This window comes from Pogona vitticeps, chromosome 3 (assembly GCF_051106095.1).
Source record: "Pogona vitticeps strain Pit_001003342236 chromosome 3, PviZW2.1, whole genome shotgun sequence".
NCBI classification, from domain to species: Eukaryota; Metazoa; Chordata; class Lepidosauria; order Squamata; family Agamidae; genus Pogona; species Pogona vitticeps.
The window spans coordinates 124,439,703-124,462,048 of record NC_135785.1 but is presented as its reverse complement, the minus strand read 5'-3'; the positions used below and the strand labels follow the sequence as shown (position 1 = coordinate 124,462,048).

General features: G+C 41.8%; 1 protein-coding gene across 1 annotated transcript; it reads left to right on the top strand.

Annotated features, from left to right (window-relative positions):
* The first annotated feature begins 744 nt into the window (after nt 1–744).
* Nucleotides 745–19,516, top strand: CNMD (chondromodulin). Its single transcript, XM_020804242.3, has 7 exons — nt 745–962; nt 2,015–2,155; nt 5,619–5,759; nt 10,227–10,340; nt 15,054–15,207; nt 16,140–16,342; nt 19,037–19,516. Exons 1-7 carry the CDS (start codon nt 888–890, stop codon nt 19,253–19,255), a joined length of 1,047 nt encoding a protein of 348 aa, XP_020659901.3. The 5' UTR covers nt 745–887; the 3' UTR covers nt 19,256–19,516.
* The last annotated feature ends 2,830 nt before the right edge of the window (nt 19,517–22,346 follow it).

The window sequence follows — 22,346 nt, the reverse complement described above, 5'->3', positions numbered from 1 at the left end:
CTCCATTCCTCTAAAAAAATCAGCTCCTCATTCCACCCCCTTTCTTATTTTAACAATCAGCCATGAAATAATTCAGAAAAAAAAGCAGAGCTTGGGAAAATTACATCCTGGACTACAACTGCTCAGGTTGGCTGGAGGATCGGTGGAGAGCTAGTCCAGAAACCTAACTTATCCAGACTCTGTATTTCTAAGCCTACAGAGAATCCCTTACTTTTTTTGGCATAGGACCAACGGAGGCAACAAGCAGCCGCCCAAATATGCAACAGGTTGACTCCACAAAGGAAGCCATAGTTCTGACTTTGCAAGAGCTGAAGATGACGATTGATAACAGGACACCGTGGAGGTCGCCGATTCAGAGGGTCGCTGGCGGGGGTGGGGGGCCTCGAGGGCACACCACAAGGGGACCCACCGCATCTCGCACAGAGCATCTGGCCGGAGTGAATCCCACGAAAGGCTCAGCTGTGGAGAAAAGGGCAGCCCGCCGGGGCCATTGCCTCCGCTGGGGGTGGGGGTGGGGGTGGGGGTGGACACATTCTTTCGGGCCGGGCTGTTCCTGGGCCGCTCGTAGCCGCGCCGTCCGACAGCAGGAGCCCCCGGGCCGCTTTCTCGCGTCCTGCTGTTTGTCCCGCCAGCCTGCCGACCAGTAGTAGCTGCGCGTCTCTCTCTGCTGGTCGGAGGGGCTGAAAGGGCTCCTTGTTGTCCTCCGCCCAGCCCGCCTGGCAAGAGTCCCGGGGAGGGTCTGCGGCGGGCGAAGGCCTCCCTCCCCGCAGGAGGCTCCGTAAACACCCGCCTCGCTCGCCCTCTCCCGCGGGGGCCGTCGGGGCTGCAGGAGCCCCAGGAGACGCGGGGCCGGCGGCGCACTCGGAGATCCTAGCTCGGCAGCAAGGATGGCCGCCCGGCTGGAGAAGGTGCCCATCGCCTCGGCGGGGCCGGAGGACCTCGAGCAGCCCCCGGGGCCCCCGGTGAGTAGCGCCACCTTCGCCGCCGCCGCCGCCGCCGCCCCCCCCCCGCTTTCCCCCTCCCCGCCAGCCACGACGGCCGCCGGCGGCGCATTTGCTCGCCCGGTGCTGGCGCGGAAACTTTCCGGCGAGCGCCGTTCCCGCTCCCCGCGGCCGGACCGTCCGACCGACCCTTCTGGCTCTTAGGCGGGCGCCCGGACCAGCAGGCGGCACCCTGGAGCGTCTAGGATAGGGCGCACCGCCCGGCATGGGTGCAGAAAACTGGTTTCAAAAGCAGACAAGTTAAAAAAACAAAAGAGGCGGCAGGTGGCCCAAAACTGCGGTGCTTCCTCGCCTGCCACCCCTCGGTTGTCATTTTAAACTTTTCTGCGTTTTTACTTAGCAAAATTTCAAACGTTGATGGCGGCTGGTCAGGATGAGGGCAAGCCTTGGACACCGACCCTTAGCTGGCCTGCTCCCCCCCCCCAACTCTTCACAGTTTGGGGACCTTAGCATACTTCTCTGAGCCCTAGGTCATCAATCAGCTTGCTATCAGAGCCTTAAGGCTCCAGAGGCAGGAGGGGCACCTGGTGGTTCCATTTTGGCTCCAAGCTCCGCGTTGCCCCCTCTGAAATGTTAGGGTGGCATTGCTAGCATTCCTTCTTTGGGGCCACTTTGCAAACCAGAGCTCCCGCTCCCTGGTCCTTGTAGGGGATGGGACTTCAGCTGGTCGCCGGAGCCGAGGTTCCTGCTCAGACAGAGGGGAAGTTACCCGTGGAAAGGAAGAGACTGGAAGACAGATATGGGCCATGGGGGCTTGTGGGGCAGGGCACTTTTTAGGTTGTTCTTTTTGCTTGCCTTTCTCATAACGGGGGATTCTGGTGCAACCACACAATCCACATAGTCAGCGGAGCTGCTAGAGAAAGAAGCTGGTGGGAAGGCATTGTGAGCAGGAGCCACCCAGTGGAGAGGGAGAAGACGAAGTGGGTGTCCCAGAATCGGATAGGCTGCTTGTTTCCCGGTCCCGCACCTTGACCACGTCCCCCGACACAACTTTGTGCTTCTCTTTTCTGCAGGCCTATTCAGCTGTGGTGGCGAAGCCATCTAGCACAAGGAGATTTCTAAGAATTGGGGCCATTGCCCTCATTGGAGGAGCCCTCCTCCTCCTCTTTGGAGCCATTGGCGCCTTTTATTACTGGAAGGTGAACGACAAAGAGGTAAGGCGCTCTGGGATTTCTGCCTCTCCTTTGGATCTTGTTCCTTGTTCCCGGTGCTGTCCCCTGTGCAGGGCCAGCTCCTGGGCTGACTGAGGCAGCCGTTTCAGATTGTTGATTATACAGGTCACAAAAGCAGGTGGGAAATCATTGAAACGTTTCATTAATTCCTATTTTCTTTTACCATTATGAACCGTCAATGTTGTTGTTTTTTGGGTGGGGGAGGTTCTGTGTCACTTCCCAAAATAATCAGGCTGCCTCTCAATAACATGGCCAGGGAAAGGATCTGCACGTTCCCTTTAGCTGGCAAAATGTTATTTCTCAGCCCCCGCCCCCGTTTTCTCTCCTCATCATTTCCTACTGACAGCAGTCTCTAAAGACCCCTATAGAGCCCTAAACAGTTTTCTTATCACTTGCTGGGCTTACTTTTCCTTTTCTTTTCTTTTCCTTTTCTTTTTTTTTTCCCCAAGCATAGCTTTTCTACTTCCCTGGCATTTGCTTCTCTGTATCTGGTTTGGCTCCAGGATCCACAAAGTGGAGCGACAGGATGGGATTTCATGTACTTTTCTTTTCTTGTAATGTAACGAGACAGGCAATGGTAACAGAATTTACCCTGTATCAAAAATAGTTTTTTATATATATCAGGAATGTACTCTCTCACACACACACACACACACTCACACACACCCAGCAGATGATTGCTGGATTGGATTCTCCTTCAGTCATATCTACTGGATAACTCAGGGGTTTAATGATTGGGCTGCAGAGGCATGCATTTGATTCCCCAGTATGCCTCTTTGACAGGAGCTGTATTCAATGATCTGTAGAGTCTCTTCCAGCTTTGTAGTTTTAAGATGATGATGATGATGATACCAATAATGAGTGAGAGCTCTGGTTCAGCAGCATCTGGAGGGGCCATCCGTTCCCTTGTTCTGCATTATAGGTATATGGCCTTAACGCTGCATTGCATCGGCAGAAATCTGATTGACAGCAGTCTGACCAGCAAATTCATATGCTGTCTTACATCAGAACAATTTATTTAGAAGCAGTAGTGTCCTCTTTTCAAAGTCAATAATGTAACTCTCTGTATTCAGACCACTTGGAGAAAAACACACTTCCTTCAGTTCTTGAAAATAAACAAAGAAGGGTAGTGAAATACCCTTGAAAGACCCTGTGGTAATTCAGACTCCTACTTGAAAATAAGAGAGTAGTCTGGGCAGGAAGAATTGGGTCATTATAGTACTCTGTGATCTTGCTGCTCATTTTACTGTACTAGAGATGCAGAAAGAATTGTGATCAGGCCAGCCGACTAGCCTGCCTGATCAAAACTCTATACCGTGGCTTTCCAGTGTTTCTTCCACTCTCACTGACCACACCGACATCTGCATAGGTTCAGCACAGCCATTGCATTGTATGCTTTTTTTTTCCAGGCAACACTTTGGTTACTGTCTTCCCCATGGATCCCTGAAAGTAACACAATCTAGAATATAACCAAGAATTTCTTTAATTTATCAGATGGATTTTGTATCATATTTAATTCAGTGAAAGAACACATTGAAAACTAAGTCCCACTTTCAAAAGCCCATGTTTCTATTTTGCACATAGAATAAGCCTTCCCTTATTCTGTAAGGTTTCATTTATAATTCAGCCAGAAAAGTTTGAACAAGAAATACAAGCCAACCAAAGATTTATTCCTGGCAATTTGCCAAGTTCTTCAGGCATGTTATTTTGCTCTCATTCCAGCTTGGAAATTGTTGGCTCCTGCTGGTTTATGGCCAGAGTATGACTGAAGGTGTTACCAGTCATTAAATCAAAATGCATCACATGTCAGACTTCCATAAATACAAAAATCTACCTAAGCATTCCAATTCGCCATCATTATCCCCCCTCACCATGTGAGATATGCAGAAATTTGTGAAAAACATGATCAAATGGTGGAAGAAGCACAGAATTTATAGGATGAAATCCAGACTAGTGAAATCCAGCAGCAAATCAACTAGAGTATGTCAATTGAACTGGTGGAATTTATGGAGAAGTTGGCCCACCAAATCCCTGCTAATTCAATGGCTCTACTCTAGTTGCAACTTACTATTGCATTTCAGCCAATTATTTATATTTTAGCCATACTGAAATCAGTGGGACTTAAATTTGTCATCTATTTGTCTGTCTGTCTGTCTGTCTGTCTGTCTGTCTGTCTGTCTGTCTGTCTGTCTGTCTGTCTGATACCCCACCCATCTAGTGGACAAGCCACTACTCTGGGTGACTTCCAAGGCAGTAACATAAATATACAGGCAAAATTGAAATAAAAATTATACAAAAGCAAAAAGTCACCCTAAGAACCCCCATCTTATATGTTCTGCTTTAAATGACCAGTCACTCAAGCAATCAGTCAATAAATGTTCTGAAAGAACTGAAACTAACATGGATCCCCAGGGGATGAGCATTTATGTGAAAATTTCCCTCAGAATAGTGTCATTTTACCTTCTTTAGGGCTGCAAGAGGTTCTGTTCACTATTGCCAGGCCTGTTGCCATGTTGCACAGCATGAATGGCATGTCAAAATGGGGACAAGGGAGGCAAGAGGTCAAACCCATAAAAATCACTGAATGTCAAAACCTCTTAGACTAACCCTACCTTGCAGATGTCTTGTGAATATAGAAAGGGATGGCTCCATGTACATCTGAGTTTTGTGGAGAAAGGGAAAGCAAACATTGGACAAATGAATTGGGCTGAGTTACACATCATGTTCATGAAAAATCTATTGTTATTGCAAGATGTATAATATTTTCACATTATGTTCACAGTAGAAAGAACAATAATTTATTTCCAGAGAAACTTCACTTGAGCTCATGTTTTGAACTGTGAAGTTCTTATTATAATAATCAATACAATGTGTGAATTCTTATGAGCAAGTGCCATATTGCTATGCCCACCTGTATCACTTTAACCATGATTTAGCATTATGGGCCTTGCATGCATTCTGTCTCATCTGTCCTTCTCCTCAGGTGTGCTGGGAAAGAGATCAGGGGCTTGGGCATCAATTTTTACTAAACCACACTTTTGTGTAATATCTGAACCCTAAGCTGTGGTTAATTTTAACTAAGGTTTATGGTGTTGTGGCTACAGAAACCACCATTTAATTAAGACTAACTGTAATTTGCCTGAAAAAAACACTGATGATCACCCTCTTTCAGCCCAGTCCAGAAAGAAAACCAAGTCAAGAGTGGATCGGCCACATGTGTTGGGCAATGACAGGTTAGAAGCTGCCCTTAAGAAAAGAGAGTTTCAGTATAGATGAAAGTAGTCTTTGGTCCTCAGCAGCTGATTTGAGATCATCTTGTCAGTTCAGGCACCGTGCAGAAAGGCTATTAGTTTGTTCCATTGAACTGTACTGTACCAAAACTGTATCCCAAACAATACTGGTTTTGTTTACTGCCATATGTTAAAAGGTCTTATTTTGATTCCAGGTCTATAATGTCCACTACACAATGAGCATAAATGGAAAAGTACAAGAGGGATCAATGGAAATTGATGCAGGGAACAACTTGGAGACCTTTAAAACTGGAAGAGGAGGAGAAGAGGCTGTTGAAGTTCATGATTTTCAGATTGTAAGTATGGCACCTTAATTATTTCTTCATTTGAGGAAGAAAAAGAGAGAGAATGCACCAGTCCAGGAGTAAAAAGGGAGAGGAGTTCTCAGTGGCACAAGAAAATGACTGAGTAGACTCGTTATGTTTCAACAAAGGCTTTCTTCAGGCGCCATATACATAAATTTGAAGTATTAAAAGGACTTCTAAAACATACCATAGCTATTTTGATAACAAAATATCTTCTGAAAAGGAATAAAATTAGGGAGCTTTTTCTATGAATCTTCCTTTGATATTGCAGACTGATACGCATGTGTCTCTGAAAAAGCTCTTTGTCAGAACTGTGGCCTAAGAAATATCTTCCTTTTTTAAATTTAAATTCAACATACAAAAAACAAAAATAGAAAAAGCAAAAAGATAATAATAATAATAATAATAATAACAACAACAACAACAACAACAACAACAACAACAACAACAACTAGACTAAACCCTCTGCTAAACTAAATCCTCCCCCCTTTGAAGTCAGAGACTCCAGCCTCATTAACCCTCTGCTCTCCCCGGTTTAGTATCCAGTGTAAACTAAGTAGATATAAATGTATGATAATATTTGTCCTACACTATCTACATGATCACCTAGGAAGCTCCATGTGTATGGCTGGGAACCCTTCTTTGCAGCTTCTGGGACATGTTCTAGCTGGGATACATATGAATCATACAGGATACTTTTCAGAGAATACATCCTTGGGCATATCCTGTGGCCTCTTGCTGCTCTTCATAGCACAAGAAATGGGGACATGGTAGGCGAACTGTCCTTCCAGGGAGTTTTCATCTGTGTTGTTGTTGGTTTTTTTCCACTGAGAAGATAAGCTTCCAGAGATCCACATACTGTATTTTCAGGATACTCTGAAGATTTATGTGGGTGACCCAGAAGCCGTAATCTAGCCCATCCAAGTTGGCACCAACCACACATAGTTGAGCTTAACTTTATAAGTAAAAGACATTGGCCAGAATTACCCCATAATTGCAACCAGCTCATTGTTAACTAATGGCAATTTACCACCATGACTTACACCATTTTACTTTATGCTAGTATAAAATTGCAGTTGGAATCTGAACACTTAGTACAATTCAGAAGTTTACTTCTCCATTCTTGTGCATGAATTGTATGGCATTTGTTTGTTCTTTTGCCTTCCCTATTTCATATGGCTAGAATTGTCAGTTACTTATGAATTAATTCTCTATTAGAATTCATACAGTAATATCTGAAACTGGGTCCTTACTGCTCAGAGGCCAATTCCCAGAATGACCATTTTGCACACTTTTTATTGTAGTAATAAATAAACCAGTCCCTTGTGGAATAGAAGGCATGTGTATCAACGGAACAAATCTCTGCAGAATTAAGAGTGCTTTCTAAATGTAGACCACATTGTGTCCGAGCTCGAACACAGAGCTAAGGGGGATGTCTGTTAACAGGTCTCCTCCAGATCCAATAAGCTGCAGCTCTAATCAGCCACAGCTAACACAGTCTTTAGGCAGGGTGATGAGTACTGTAGTAACAACATCAAGGCAGGGCAGGAATAACATGCTGATTGGGTGAGAGATCTGTCCTTCCATTCATTGTAAAGGACCATGAATATTGGTAGAGATGTGTAAATAAATAATCATTTGATCATAGAAATAGCCTTCACGATATTATTTCTCAGTAGTTACTGCTTCTTCCAAATTTCCGGATTATTACTTAGATGTTACATTTCCCTTTGTTCCATTGCTTGGCTTATTAACATTTTATTAGTTTTCACTATATCAATATTCAGTTCGTGCTTCTTAAACATCATGTTACATGGGTTGCTCATAATAATTATTTTTGCATCTTGGTGTCTTAGTTGTTTCTTCAGAATCTATACTTTTTTAAACATTTGAACCAATTGTGTGTATATTTTAATGTATAATGTTGACTACTATCATAATATTGCTCTCATAATAGACAATATTCTCAAAATCCTCTAATTAAATACAGTGGACCCTCTACTTAAGGAATTAATCCATATTGGAATGGTGGCTGCAAGTCGAAAAGTCTGTAAGGCGAATCTCCATTGACCTACAATGCACTGAAAACCGATTAATCCCATAACCAGTGGTTTTTATTCTATTTTTATTCCATTTTGGTTTTTTTCTGGTCTGTAAGTTGATTCTCTGGCTGCAAGTCGAATCTAAATTTTGCAGCCAGAGAAGTCTGTAATTCGAAAAGTCTGTAAGTCGAGCTATCTGTAAGTCGAGGGTCCACTGTACCTAGTAATAGCAATTCTGGTTTCAAATCTATATAATTTGAGGTAATTTAACCAGCCAAATTTGTATTTTTTACCAATAATAACTAGATAGGTTTCTAACACATAATAAATGTTGTTTAAAGCATTTTATATACATTTTCTTTTTATAATTGTTTAGCTATTTCAATCACCACAGTTTCTGTCATGTCTATATCAATATCATATCAAGTATATATTAATTACTATTTGTTTTACCCCTTTCTTATATCTAGCTTCAATTTACCTTAAGAGTCACCTTGTTATGCCTATACCCTGATTAGTGATCCCTTATTTCAGATTGACTCCCTTTTCTAATATATATGTCCCCTTACAATTCCAGAAGTTAGATGTATACATGCTTTCAACCTTGAGGGCCCCTTAATATTTTTTCCTTTACATCTTCCTAAGTAACTCCTCCTCCAGTTAGTCTTTTCCCAATTCTTATTCCTATCTTTCTAAAAATTATTGTACCGTCTGAAATCATTCTGTGCACTTCCAATAGATCTTTCAGACTGTTTTCAATTAAATCTGCTGGTTCTCTCCCCTTAGCACACCTAAGACTCCTTCAACTCCAGGGTTAGAGTCAGATCTCCAACATTTTCTCCTCTGCTTTCCTCCAGCCCCTCCTTTGGTTGGCATACATCATCCACCACCATGACATTTTCTTGTTCATTATTCCCTGTTTCCTGTTGGATGTCGTCCTTCCTTAGCTGCTCATTGAATAATTTCGTCTCTTCGTTATGGGATCTCACTATTTCTAAAATTGCTTGAAGAGCAGATTTTGTTTCATCCTAAAATTTTCCTTGTAACATTATGTCCCGAGATGATTGTATTCCAAGTAAAAGTTGTCCAATTGCTTAAACTAATCAGTTCAATTCCATCAATAATTGCTTCAATAAATCCACTTTAATAACTTTATCATCTTTAGTGTTAAATTTGAGTTCAAGGACATTTGCTCACCAAATATCACAGTCCAGTTCACTCGATGTTTGTATTCACCTGAAGTCTTTTGTAATCCAGCCCCAGAAGCAGTCCATTCCAGTATTAGTTCTATTCTGGCCTGTGCTCCTGTCAGGTTCAGAACCCAGGATACATCCAAATGTTTTTATTGGCCCACATATGTCCATTAGTCAGATGTATATTCCAAGATGAATTGTCTTTGATCAGAGCTCAGTTGTGAGTCTACATCCCAAAGTACAGTTTAAATTTTCCACTTTGGCAGGATTAGACTTTCCAGGGTTAATATGTCTATGCTTCAGTCAGTCCTCAAAAAAAAAAAAAAAAAAAAAAAAGGAAATCAAAACTAATTCCAAGTTTAGAATCGCCACAGAGTGCTCAAGGTCATTGTTCTGGGCTTTCCATCAACACTGTAGATAGCCATAACATAACAAGCTTAACTACTAGAGTTGCTTAGCTAATAATGATTTTAAGAGAAAGATTTCTTAAGTTTCCTTAAGTTTAACCTTCCAATGCCAAAGTAATACCAAAATTTCTCACTGAAATATAGCTAAATGTTTAATTAGTGTCCAATTGTTGTAAAATATATCTCACCCAGTGGTAACGATGATGTTAATTAGCTGATTTATTGCTTTTCTATTTGCCGGCTGCCAATGACTTCCAAATGTATTCAGCTAGCTTGTTTCCACCAGCTGGTTGATTGGGGATTTTTCTGGATCAAAACAGGAGTAACTGCCTTCCCTCCCCCCCCCCCCCGTGATCAAGAGGCTTCTCCTCCAATTCACCACCTCTTCAGTGTGGTTTTAACCCCCTGGGGGGTTCCAAACAGGTCAGAATTCAGCCCAGGGAATGGAGCTCTGTTCTCCTGCTGCTGTCCCATTGCAGCGTCAAGCTGGAAGTCACCTTTGCTCCATTGCTTGATTAGCATTCCATTTTGTTAGTGAAAAGAGGTCTTGTCTCTGTTTCTGTGGAGCAAAGCAAAATTAAACGGGGGGTGCCCACTGTGCTGTGATCTGTCCTGAATGATGCACAAATTGTACAGTGTTTCGTCAAGTCATTGCTTTAAAGACACAATCATCCGTATGTGTACTTTGGGGTGTACTTCTGTGAGATCACAAACCAATCAAACTCTCATCATCTCTGTTGAACAATGCTTCTGTTTATACATTGTTTGGGATTTAGCAGCCCCAAAACTTATAATAACCAAGGCCTTGTGTTCTAGGGCATAACTGGAATCCGTTTTGCTGGAGGAGAGAAATGCTACATAAAAACTCAAGCTAAAACTCACATCCCTGAAGTCAATGCAATGACAAAAGAGAGCCTCTCGTTTGATCTGGTAAGTGGTTGCTGAAATATGCTTAAACTTAAAAAATACAGCTATTTTCAAAGGACTGTCAAGTATGACAGGGTACGAGGAGTCTTGACACAACATGTGGGGACTGTGTTCTCTTCGTAACAGAGCTTGCTTGAACTAGCAGCAACAGGTTCGTTTTATTCAGAGGGCAAAGTGCGCATTTGCCCAGGACCCACAGTCTGTAGGGGCCTACATGAAGAGGGTTAATGGAGCAGCCAGAGCAGCAGCAGCTGCCACCGGCCAGGAGCCATCGAGGCTGTGAGCTCAAGGCTGGCCCGGGTTAGCAGTGCGGTGCATGCAAGGTGGTGCTCTTGCCCGGTGAGCCATGGGGGGTGGATGGTGGGCAGATGGTGCTCAGTTCCTTCACTCACAACGTCCTGCCCCCAACAGTCCACCACGGTCTCGCTGCTGCCCCCGGGGAAAGAGCTGTGGAGCCCTCCGGCAGGCGCACTGCCCTCTTTCACCTCCTCTGCTGCTACTTCCCTGGAGAATGGCTGCGGCTGCCGTGGGTGCCTCCAGGGTGGCTGATCCGGGTGGCATCGCTGACTGGGTGACATCGCTGCGCAAGCAGGAAGTGCTGCTGGCCACTGCTGCCCAATGAGGAAAAGGGTGCGCTCTTGCACCTCGAGGACTTTTTCTGTGGCCCCAAGGGTGCCAAGCCACTGGAGGTGCACACGGCCATCTTCACCCTTGGCTATTCTCACAAGAGTTCTTGAGCTCAAACACCCCCACAAGACCTGCTTCTCCCAACAGAAGTTCAGGTGAGGAAGGGAGGAAGAAAGGCTGACTGAGACCTGCAGGGCACTCTGCTTAGGCTCAAAGGCACTCCTCCCATCACTGCCCTCAGTTGGGTGGCAGCAGCTGTTCCTTCAAGACAGCGGCAGCCCTCCACCTCCTCCTGCACCTGAGCTCAGAGTCCTGAGACCCCACGCCACAGGCAGCCTCCCTCTCATAGGGGGCCTGCTCTGGATTGCAGCCTCAGCATGCTCTGCCCACAATGTGCACAATGTTTCCTCTTCTCTGGCCATGTGCAGAGTGCCTCGAAGCTCAGCTTGAGGCTTCCCTTGCATCATTCTTCCCTCATAAGCTAGACATTATTTTCATTGTTACTGTTTTTTTTAATCTAAGCATTGTCCACTTCTTTACTGCTACCAAGATTACCTTGGTAAAGCAGTCTTATTTACGTTATATGACATTGTTTATGTTGTGTGATCTATTTAGGTGGGAGGTAAGGGGGAGGGGGGAAGGAGGAAGACCCCCCCACACACACTGTTATATTTTTTGCCCAGGGCCCACCAGAGCCTTGAATTGGCCCCGAGCAATCAGTACAGAGAAGCCTTTGAAAGCGGCTATGGGTATTTTAAACAGATGCTCCCAGAGGAAAATTCAGACTTTGCCAGCTCCTCCTCTTCCCTTGCCAGCTGAACTCTGCAATGCTGTTCATTCCCAAGCTGAGCTAAGCTTTAGGCCTAAGATGTTGCTTCAAGCCTAAAAGAGCAATGAAAGGCAACGGCCACCACCAATTGTTCCTTAGGACTGGCACTCACCAGTAGCCCCCACCCATCTGTGACTGTAAGAGTGGAGTTCAACCTGTTCTCTCAGCGGCTGGCAGTTAGTAGAATTAGGCAATAAACCTCGTTCCTCTTCAAACCAACAGCTAAAGGGTGAAGCACATTGAGCTCCATGCTCAGTATTGTTTTGTTTCAGCAGTATGTCTAGCATTGGAAGAGAAGCTCCTTTGCAGCAGCCACCGCCACAGCATCTTATTGGCAGGTCACACCTCATTTACATTCAAGGTCTTAATTTGTTGTTCCTTGCTAGTTTGTAAGCCTTGACCTTTTCTGTGCCCCTTTCCCTACCTCACACTACAAGAGCTATACAGCTAATTGCTACAGACCCTTGAAGAACATTGCCAAGAGAAGGATAGATAATGTTGGGTAAATAATACAGTGGTGCCTCAACTTACAAACGTCCTGACATACAACCATTTCGAGTTACAACCAGCTCTGGCTGCAAAATTTTGCTTCGACTTGTGGCCGGAGCTTTGAGTTACAACCAGAAAAAGGCAGGGGGAAAAGGCAGGGAATTCAAATTGCTAACCGTTTGTGGCGAAGAGGCTGCTTCTTTGTAGCTCTTTTGCCCCAGCAGGTAGAGAGTGTGAGATCGGAGGCAGCTTCAGACTGCCTGGTAAGGTAAGGTGCTGCTTTCTACTTTTTCTAAACTGTTCTGGGGAGGGGGGGTTGCAGCATGGTTTTGGGCTGGATGGTGGGATTATGTTTCTGTCCTGTGATGGATCTTGCTGGGTTTGTTTGTTGTTTGTTTTTTTCCCCATTTCCAATGGGTCTTGTGGAGTTTGCTTTTTGCTTTGCTTTTTTTTGCATTTCCGATGGGTCTTGCATGGCTTTTTGCTTTGCTTGTTTTTCTTTTTTTGCATTTCTGAAGGGTCTTGCACGGTTTGTTTGCTTTTCTTCCCCTCCCACTTTGGCCGGAATGGATTAATCGCATTTCCGATGGGTCTTGCAGTGTTTAGGGAGTGGGTTGGTGACTTTTTTCTTCAGCTGGAACGGATTGCTTGCATTTCAATTTGTTCCTTCGACTTACGACAATTTCGAGTTACAACCGGAGTTCCAGAACCAATTAAGTTCATACGTCGAGGCACCACTGTATTGGTTAAACTGTCCTAAGGCCTTCTGCTTATCTTAAAACAGTGTACTTGATAAGAGGGAGGCTCTAGAAAAGGGTGGAAACTAGCCTGTGACAAGGGTCCCAGAACCTAGAGAATGAAGAGAGGATAGAAGAACAGGTCACAAAGACATCTTTGTTCGTCCCATGTTGTCTCCGAAGGAAATGACAACTTGATTGAGCATGCTTTGAAAGCCTCATCTTTCCCAGTAACGAAAGCAAAGGGGCAGGCAAACCTAGCATTTGGAGATGTTATTTCTTATTTTGTCTAAGAGGATGTGGATTTTAAGGGGAGGGGACTTTTGGGGGGGGGAAACTTTCCACTTCTTTGGTCTCAGAGTCTAAAATAAAGATGGATTTCTGTTTCACAGAATAAATGAGCTATCAGATTGAACCTTCATGGCAAATTAACTGTTGTCAGACTATCAAAAAAGGTGTGGAAAACATTTACAGTTTTCAAGGTAGTGAGTTTCATCCAAAGTGCTCATGGTCAGCACTGCCACCAACCAAACACATTAGTAAGTACACAGGCAGGGCATCCCTTAGTTCAGAGCACATGGTTTCTGTTGCTTGGTTGCTGTTTGCCAAGTTTTTTTTCCTTGAGGTCTTTTGGTCTTTTTCTTAAAATGCTGTCTGACTTAGAAATATCAAAACTGTATATTGTAATAGAAACTGAAATGAACTTAGTTATTAAATGCAAAAGACATCATTAATGAACCTCTCTTGCCAATTGTTTGTGCTTTGGGTGAAAAAGTAATACTAACTTATCCAGCACCAATGTTCTTGTCCTGGATGAGAAAATATTCTGGAAACTATTCCATGAAAGTAGATTGGCATTGTGGATTGCAAACTAACAACATCTCTGAGCTGATCAGGCCACTGGGGTATTTTGTCCAGTTTGGGGGTAATGCTTTTAAAGAAAGCTATCAGGGAGTGGGTGGGTGGGAGGAGACGCAAGAGAACAAGAGCAGTTTTGACCTGTACAGCAAGTAGGAAAAATGTAATGGAGCGGGTTTGCCTGAGAGAAAAAGTGGGGGAGAGAATAATTGTCTTGAAATATTAAAAGGCTGCCCTGCAGACAATGGAAAAGCAGTTGTTTACTGCCAGCAAGAGAAACGAGTTGTGTCTTTGTTAGAGATTTCTTTATACTACACTGGATCAACATCCATTAGGGATGGTTTAAATTTTGGAGAACCCTTCCCCAGAATATGAGATTAGATTTTATTATCCATTTCATGATGCTGTGAAAGATTTGGTTCGTACTAGGCATGGTTTCCAGTTCCACTGTTAAATTAATATGATGGCTCTGATTAGAAGTCTTGTTCAGTAAAAGCAATTATGTTGACCAAAAGCTTGAAGTGCAAGTTGAAAAGAGCCTTCGTTTTGAAGTGTACCCTAAAGGTTTTTCATTCTCATCTTCAAAGCAATGTAGGAAAATGTAAGTGATTGAACTAGAAACTTTAAGGAATCTAAGTATTATTTTTACACAAGAGAGAACTGCTATTCCTCAGCACCAAAGGGGAAAAAAATCACTAAAATGGCACATGATTCCAGAGGGCAAAATTCTGAATGGCCTCTGTAGTGAAGTCTTTGCAATTTCTGTTGATACCTCACTAGATCACTATTTAGCCAAGTTGTTTGCACAGCTTCATTATTAATTCTGCAACTGGTTCCTGTGCTCTGAAGGCCAGATTCAACTTTGTTTTTCACTCTTTCTTTTGGCCATTTTTTGAGGGAAAATTTTTGAGAGCTTTTCAGAAATAAAAATAGGTGAGTAGTTTTAAACTACTACCACCACTTTGAACTAGAGATAAATTCCTTTCTGATGCCTGCAAATACTAGTTTTATATGCCTGAAGAACAAGGGGACACTTACTTTGGCGAACCTTTGACTATTGTGAGCTTTTGATTTGATAGGCAACACACAGATGCACACTCTACAACTTCTTTCAGTTATGCTAACTACTAACGTGTTTTGTTTTGTTTTTTGTTTTTTTTTTCTTTCCACAAACAGGAAGATGAAATAATGCCAGCTAAATTCGATGAAAACTCCCTTGTTTGGGTTGCTGCAGACCAGCCAATAAAGAATAACAATTTCCTGAGTCCCAAAATTTTAGAGCTTTGTGGAGATCTGCAGATTTTCTGGCTTCAGCCATCCTACCCAAAAGGTAATTTTTCATTCACGTAAAGCCTTCACTTCTATTATATTTTAGGTTTAAAATTTAAACCTCTCACTGTGCCTATTCAAGACCTTCCATGTAAGGTCAGCATCCAAAGAGAAGAAGCTGCAGCTAAGGAAGCTTACGCTATTATATACCAAACCATCCAGCTTGTTCACTTAACCCAGTTATTTTCTCATTTGACTGGTGGCAGTTCTTCAACTGGGTATTCCAGCCAAGTTGGAACTATTGTGTGAAATGTGTCTACTACTCAGTTGCAACCACTACTGTTGGCTTTTGATATACGAGGGAGTTGTGTGTTTTTTTAAACTTAGCAGCCAATGGATACAATCTGTGTAAAAGCAGCATACCTGAACCATTTAGCCTCACTACTTTCTTGCTAATGTATTCGAAATATTTTGAACCTGCTTTTCTCCTTTAAAAGGACCCAAGGTGGCTTACAATTGAAAGACAGTATTTAAGCTGATAACAGTGAGTTTACAATACTAATAGTATGAATACAATACAAAAAAAACCATAAGCAAACACATTCAAAGCAGTTAGGCACAATCATCCCTTTTTAAAAAACCCACTCAGTTAGCCATTCACTCAGGAAAAGCTTGCCGGAAACAAAAGGATAGCAAAGATGGCCTCCTGTGCTAGGGAGTTCCAGAGTCTGGGAGCAGCAACAGAGAAGGCTCTCTCTCATGTCTAAGAGCCGTGTAGCACTGTCAGCATCTATAGATTTATTGTTGATCTAAGCATGTATAGATTACAATATTTCACAGTGTTGGAATATGGCTGCCTTGTGCAGTACACTCTTCTGCAAATCACTGAAATATACTCAAATCCATTTTAGCTTGGGGGGGCTTTTAAGATGCAGGCTGAATTTCTTAGTGCTTAGCATATTCTAAAGCAAGCTTTATACCTAATATCTATAGTTGGGCAAAGAAGAAAGAGAGGGGCTACTAGGAAAGCACGGCAGACCAACTTGGATATGGACCAATTTGAAGCTGCTGCTGAAGAAGTAAACACTAGACCACGTACCAGCCCGCAGACTCAGCGGCGTGAACGTCCATCTAACACTACCCAGCCTTCTGAAAGAGATGTCAGACCAGCTTTTAATCCAGATAATCCTTACCATGTGAGTACTGGTTAGCAGTGGGAGACTTCTGCAGCATTGGTCATCCATCTACACACGCCTTGCCTCTTAGTCTCCATAGGTGGCTTTTAAAAAAATGTCTCAGTGGCTGACTCTGCCTTGCTGCTCACCTCCTGATGCTGGCAAAAATAGCTGAGCTGAGAGGGAGCAAACAGCCATTCACTGGACTGGATTGGCTATCCTTTTGTGAACAGGAACCAGGGGAAATTCATTAACCATGAAAAAATATGTTCACTTGGTATTTCCACTCTTTGCTATGTGACAGGTCAGGATAGATTAAAATCGTTGTGTGCCTTCTTCATATGGGACATAATTGGGGCCAGCAAGTGCTTAGAGCAGGCAGACAAAAGTGTACTCTTTTATTAAGGATGGCTGCTAGTGTCCTGTACTGGATAGAGTGATGCACTACAACTCAGGAAGCCTGGATTCAAATTCTCTCTCGGCAATGGAAACTCACTGGCAGGGTGGAACTGGTAAAACTACTCCTTGAATATCTCACGTACCTTGAAAGCCCTTTTAGGGTTGCCACTGACTGCAACTTGGCAGAAACATAAAAATACTGCTTAACTGCATCCACAAATTACACCATGAAAAATGAGCACACAAAAACAATAAGTCTAGAAATTGCTCAAAATTTACTTCCACTTGTAGATTTTCTCTCTGATAAGATGTATTGCTCTTTAAAGGTCTAGCAATAGGGAAAACTCCCAGAATAAGCACAGATAACAAAGATTCAATCACAATTATTTGAAACAGACCTATCTGATCAAAAGGTCCAATATATTTCAGATGGAAATAGAATTTTAAGGCTTGAGTCACCTACCTGCCTAACCACACTTTAAATGGGAGGGGAAGAAAAAAAAATAAGTGGGGTAATAAATGAGAGAGATATTTTAAAAAGGGAGTAATTAGTGGGATAAGGAGCAGAAAAACTAAATAGTATACCCCTAAAAAGCCCTGTGTGAACACCTGCCTAAAAAAAAGAGTAAATGCTGAAGTAAAATGTGACCTAACAAAAGTCCTCCCCAGTGTCCCACTAATGAAAATGAACAATAAAGAAAAAAAGTTTTTTTTAAAATTGAGTATGTATTTTTTCAGCACACAGTAGTGGCTGGAAGCTGGAACACACAGAGGCACCAGCAGGCAAGCAACCAGCCACCCACAGATACACAAGCGCTCAGGAACAAATTGTGGGGAGAGGGCAATATACACACACACACAAAATCACCCCCAGAGATCACCCACACTACCCTAACCCTAACCTCAAAAAATAACTAGTCTCTAACTGAAATGTACCCACAGCTAAAGAAATCCCACCCCAAATTCCCAGTATTTCAAATAATGAAATAAATGAATTCAATGTAATAAAAAAGTATTTGCTTTGCTGCCACAAAAGTGAAAGAATAGCAAAGCACAGCAATTTCAACAGGCTGGAGTTTTGATCAGAGAAGACAGGAATTGATCAGCAGATTCAAAGATGGAGTATTGGTTTTAATGGCCAGTTATTATAAAGGCCGACAGCAACAGGCAGCATAGGACTCTTCAATTCAAACTGTGCAGCAGCGCTGGGCAACTAAACTGAGTAAAGTCAAAATATATTTAAAGGATCCAGTGCTCAACTGCGAGATGACTCTTCTACTCACAAGTGACAGATGAACTCAGACATATACAGTAATGTTAGGAAAGTTCCACAGTAAGTAGCTGGCCAAAAGCGAATTGTGGCAGTTTTTGAAATGGTCTTGTACAGTTCTTTAAAATTACTCTGATTTCAATTTAACAGAAGATCAAAGATAACAATTAGAGCAATATAAAGCAATTTAAGGATGCCAAATGCAATTTGTCAGATAAAGACACTGGGTTGATGAAAATATACGAAGTCAGAAAGTGAAAAGCAGGCCCACTTGTGGTAATATATGACTCCTGCTTTTTATTTTCTCCATAGTCCTTTTAAGAGTGTTCCTTTTAAAGCAGAATATTAAGATAGTTTGTACATTGCTTAGAAAATAGGAGTAACACATTCTGCAGAAAGGCGAAGCAAAATGGCCTTTTCAGTCCTATCCATCCTCTTGTTCAGATACTCAAGAGTAACAAAGCTAATAATTAACTTGCAATACTGCACGGAGCTTGAAAAAGTTATTTGTAGAAAACTATTCCCAGATAGTTGGGAATAGAACAACTGGCCAGGATGATTGGGAAATTTTAGAGTTGCAATCTGTATTACAATCAATCATTGATCAAATTTGTAATTTTATCAATGAAAATGTTGAGAAGAAAACATGTAATTTTAACTGAATATCAATATATGGAATGATTTATGACATTCAGATTGTTTATGACTCTTATCAGTAGATTCTAGTGTCATAGGGAAAAGTTATCCACCTTCCCCAGCTACTGGTGCACTTCTTTCCCATCTCCTGAATTATTTGGTCAATTATTGCCATCTGCTATTGAAGATTACAAAATGGACAACATTGTATGCTTAAGAGCAAGTGAATCCTGTATCAACTGTACCAGGGAGCTTCTGAAGATTGAAATCATAGGTCACAATCTGGGACACCATTACACCCACATAAATGAATCCAATTTAAAAGCATATTAATTTTGGGCTTGATCTTAGCCAGTTTTTATTGTTTTAAAATATTATATTCAAGTGCTTCTTGGATTTTTACATTTCAGCAACTAGAAGGAGGTGAAGGAATGTCTTTTGATTCACGGCTAGATCATGAAGGTGTCTGCTGTATCGAGTGTAGACGGAGCTACACACATTGCCAACGAATCTGTGAGCCTCTCCTGGGCTACTATCCATGGCCCTATAACTACCAAGGATGCCGTTCTGCTTGCCGACTTATCATGCCTTGCAGCTGGTGGGTTGCCCGCATCTTGGGCATTGTATAAAGACGAGTCTTGCATGAAGAGGCCCAGGACTATGAAACGGAAATTGCTATGTACCTTTAAATTCTATGTATGCTAAATGTAAATACGTTGAAAATCTCAAATTAAAATTTCACTAGTTCCACAAATGCAGAGTTGGAATCTGGCAGTCTTTTGTAAAACCATACCCTCCAATGCCTGCTGAAAGTGGATTTTTTAAAAAAAATTGTCTAGAGACAGTTTAAATCTTTTGCTTATGAATAAAAGCTCCCTCAGAAACTGGAATTCAGCCTCTCTTTGTGTTGTGAAACAGATGTGAAAATTTGTCCAATTAGATTATTAGCCAGAACTTGCTTTTGGGAGTACCTTTCAATCACGCAGAGCTTGACAAATAAATCATAAGTGGAGCTGCTCTCTGTTGTTATTTATAAAGAACTAGTAGATCATTACAGAGCTGTTAGAAACCAATTACGGCACATTTTTCCTACTGAGCTGCTGCAGGAAGGGAAGTGCTGGGCTAAAGAACAGAAGCACTAACAGAATCCAAATATTGGGACTGCGGCATGGAGCAGGCCCCACAAAGGCAATCAGATCTCTTCAGGAGACCAACATCTGAAAGGCTCCCAAGTTACTCCTGTCACTAGTACCTTGTTAGTAGCAACTGTTTGGTTTTTAAGACTCTATAGTGGAAAATGAGTACTAACATCATAGTTTACAACCTTTAGATACATTATACAATTGTAGAAATGGCTAGAACTTGTACACCTACCATTTTTTTCAAATATGTGTGTATTCATATTAGATTGTAAGCAGTCTAAAAATCTGAGAGTCTACAATCAGTAAACAGCTCTGTACCCGATAAGGCAGCTATGGGGAGAAGCAGTCATGCAGTCCAATGCTTTGCCACTAGTAAAATATTGTGAAGCATTTTTCTTTTCAGCCAATCATGAGAATGAACAGGTGCGATAGAGATTACCATTGTGCTGGTGCACATACACCACACATACAGTGTGTATATACATTCTAAATTTGGAGAACCATTTTGACTATCATTTTCTGCTCCATAATATGCAAACCATGAACAATTTGCCTGTTAACAGGTACAAAGCACAATTTCTCTCTAAATCAGTCACTAGACTAGGTTTTGAGATTAAACATTTCCAAAATTGACATGGACTATCTTCAGCATTACTTTCTCCTACCTGGCCAAGTTTCATATGTTTTCAATATGTTACAATACTTAAAGCAGTTTTCAGATACTTGAAAGGCTGTCATTCAGAGGAGGGGCAGGATGTCTTCTCTATCATGCCAGAGTGCTGGACATGCAACAAAGTGATAGGAAGCCAGATTTCGGTTGAATCTCAGGAAAAACATCCTGTTAGAACAGTAAGACAGTGGAACCAATTACGTTGAGTGCTCCTACAATGGATGCATTCAAGAGAAATTTAGACAACCACCTGGCAGACATCCTTTAATTTGTATTCCTGCATTGAGCAGAGGGTTGGACACAACAGCCTTATAGGCCCCCTTCCAAATTTATTATTCTGATTCTATGAAAACACTTTTCTTGCAGATCACGATTCAACTGTCTCACCTTTAGTGCTGTGATTGCAGCCTTATAATACATATTTTAAGTGAGATTCATCCATAGCATGGTACAACCATCTGACAACCTGTGATTAATGCATCTTTTAAAAGTATATTTTAACCCATGCAAAAAAGTTTATTGAGTCCTAGAAACTGTCAAAATATAAATGCCACTGCAACTTAGAACAACACATTTAGATATGACAGTTTTGATTCCTGTGTTGCCATGAATAGGATTGCTCCTACTTGAAGCTCAAAATAAGCCTCTGCACAGGAAAATGTAATCTAAAGGTACTGAGACACCCATATGTTCTTCCTTTACCATAGGTAACTAAGACTTCTTGGAAGAATCTACAAGCTTTAGTAATGTTTTAGCTTTTACTAATGTCCAATAATGTGCTTTCAAGGCTTGATAAAAAGGGAGTATCAAATGTTAGTTTCTTCTTTCGAATGGAAATGGGAGGGGGAGCCCACTGGATACTCAACTTATGGTTTTATGTTTAGCTCGGAGACTGTATAATCATAAATGTGCTTGTGTGCTTGTATCTACCTTGACTGAGAAAGATGGAATGTTTTAAGAGTGGCTGATAGAAGTTTTAACTTAATGGAAAACTTATAGAGGTTTTACCTTCAGGGAAAACTATTATATATCCATTACATATGCCTCAAGAGTATATACAAGCCCATGAAATTCTTTTACCTGAAGCAACAGAATGCCAATGAAGTAAAAACATATTAATGGAAGCTGAGGATTGTTCAGAGGCTTCATTTTCCTTTTATCTATAAAGGGTTATTTTCCCAGAGAGAAAAATAGAAATCTTTTTTACTTGTTGCTAATATACCATATTTACTTTGATTTGTGCCACACCACCAAACACAAAAGCTACCAATGTTTCAGCAAAGCTTTACTTCAACTCTGATGAGAAACAACTCACTAATATGCATCCCTTCAATCACTACATTTCAATGCTGTACATATTTATTGAATGCAATTTCCACGGAAAGTTTGGAAATTCATATTCTTAGACGATATTAAAATGGTTTATTGCAAAATCTGAAGCTGGAAGTGATTTAATGCAAATGGAAGAAACTTATGCTGGTGGCGGTACTGCAATGACCTCCTCCTATCTAACAGTCAGTAAGTATACAACTGAAATAGTTTCAATGGCTCACCATACTCACATTTACAAAATTCTCCTGAACCGACAACATATTGAAGATACAACCAAAATGGAAGGAAGCTGGAACTTGTGCATTGTTTCCCTCTGGAATTCTAAGTGATTTGAAAAAGATTTTCATGATGCTCAGTCATTCCATTTCACCAGCTATATGATTTCAAAAGCCCATTCAATTAGAGGTGGTAGACAAATGAAAACCATCCATGATACAGCAAGGAGAAAGGACCTCTTGCTCAACTTTTAATAAACTTACTCCAGACTTAAAATTAAGAGAAGACTTCTAGGAAGGAACTTAGGTTAAGTCTTCATAAACAGAATACTACAAATCAGAGCAAGTATGTGGTAAAATA

Coding starts and splice junctions, on each gene's coding strand:
- CNMD (XM_020804242.3), top strand. CDS start 888: ATGGCCGCCCGGCTGGAGAAGGTGCCCATCGCCTCGGCGGGGCCGGAG. Junction 5,760..10,226: donor AAGTTCATGATTTTCAGATT/GTAAGTATGGCA, acceptor CTTGTGTTCTAG/GGCATAACTGGAATCCGTTT. Junction 15,208..16,139: donor TCAGCCATCCTACCCAAAAG/GTAATTTTTCAT, acceptor TAATATCTATAG/TTGGGCAAAGAAGAAAGAGA.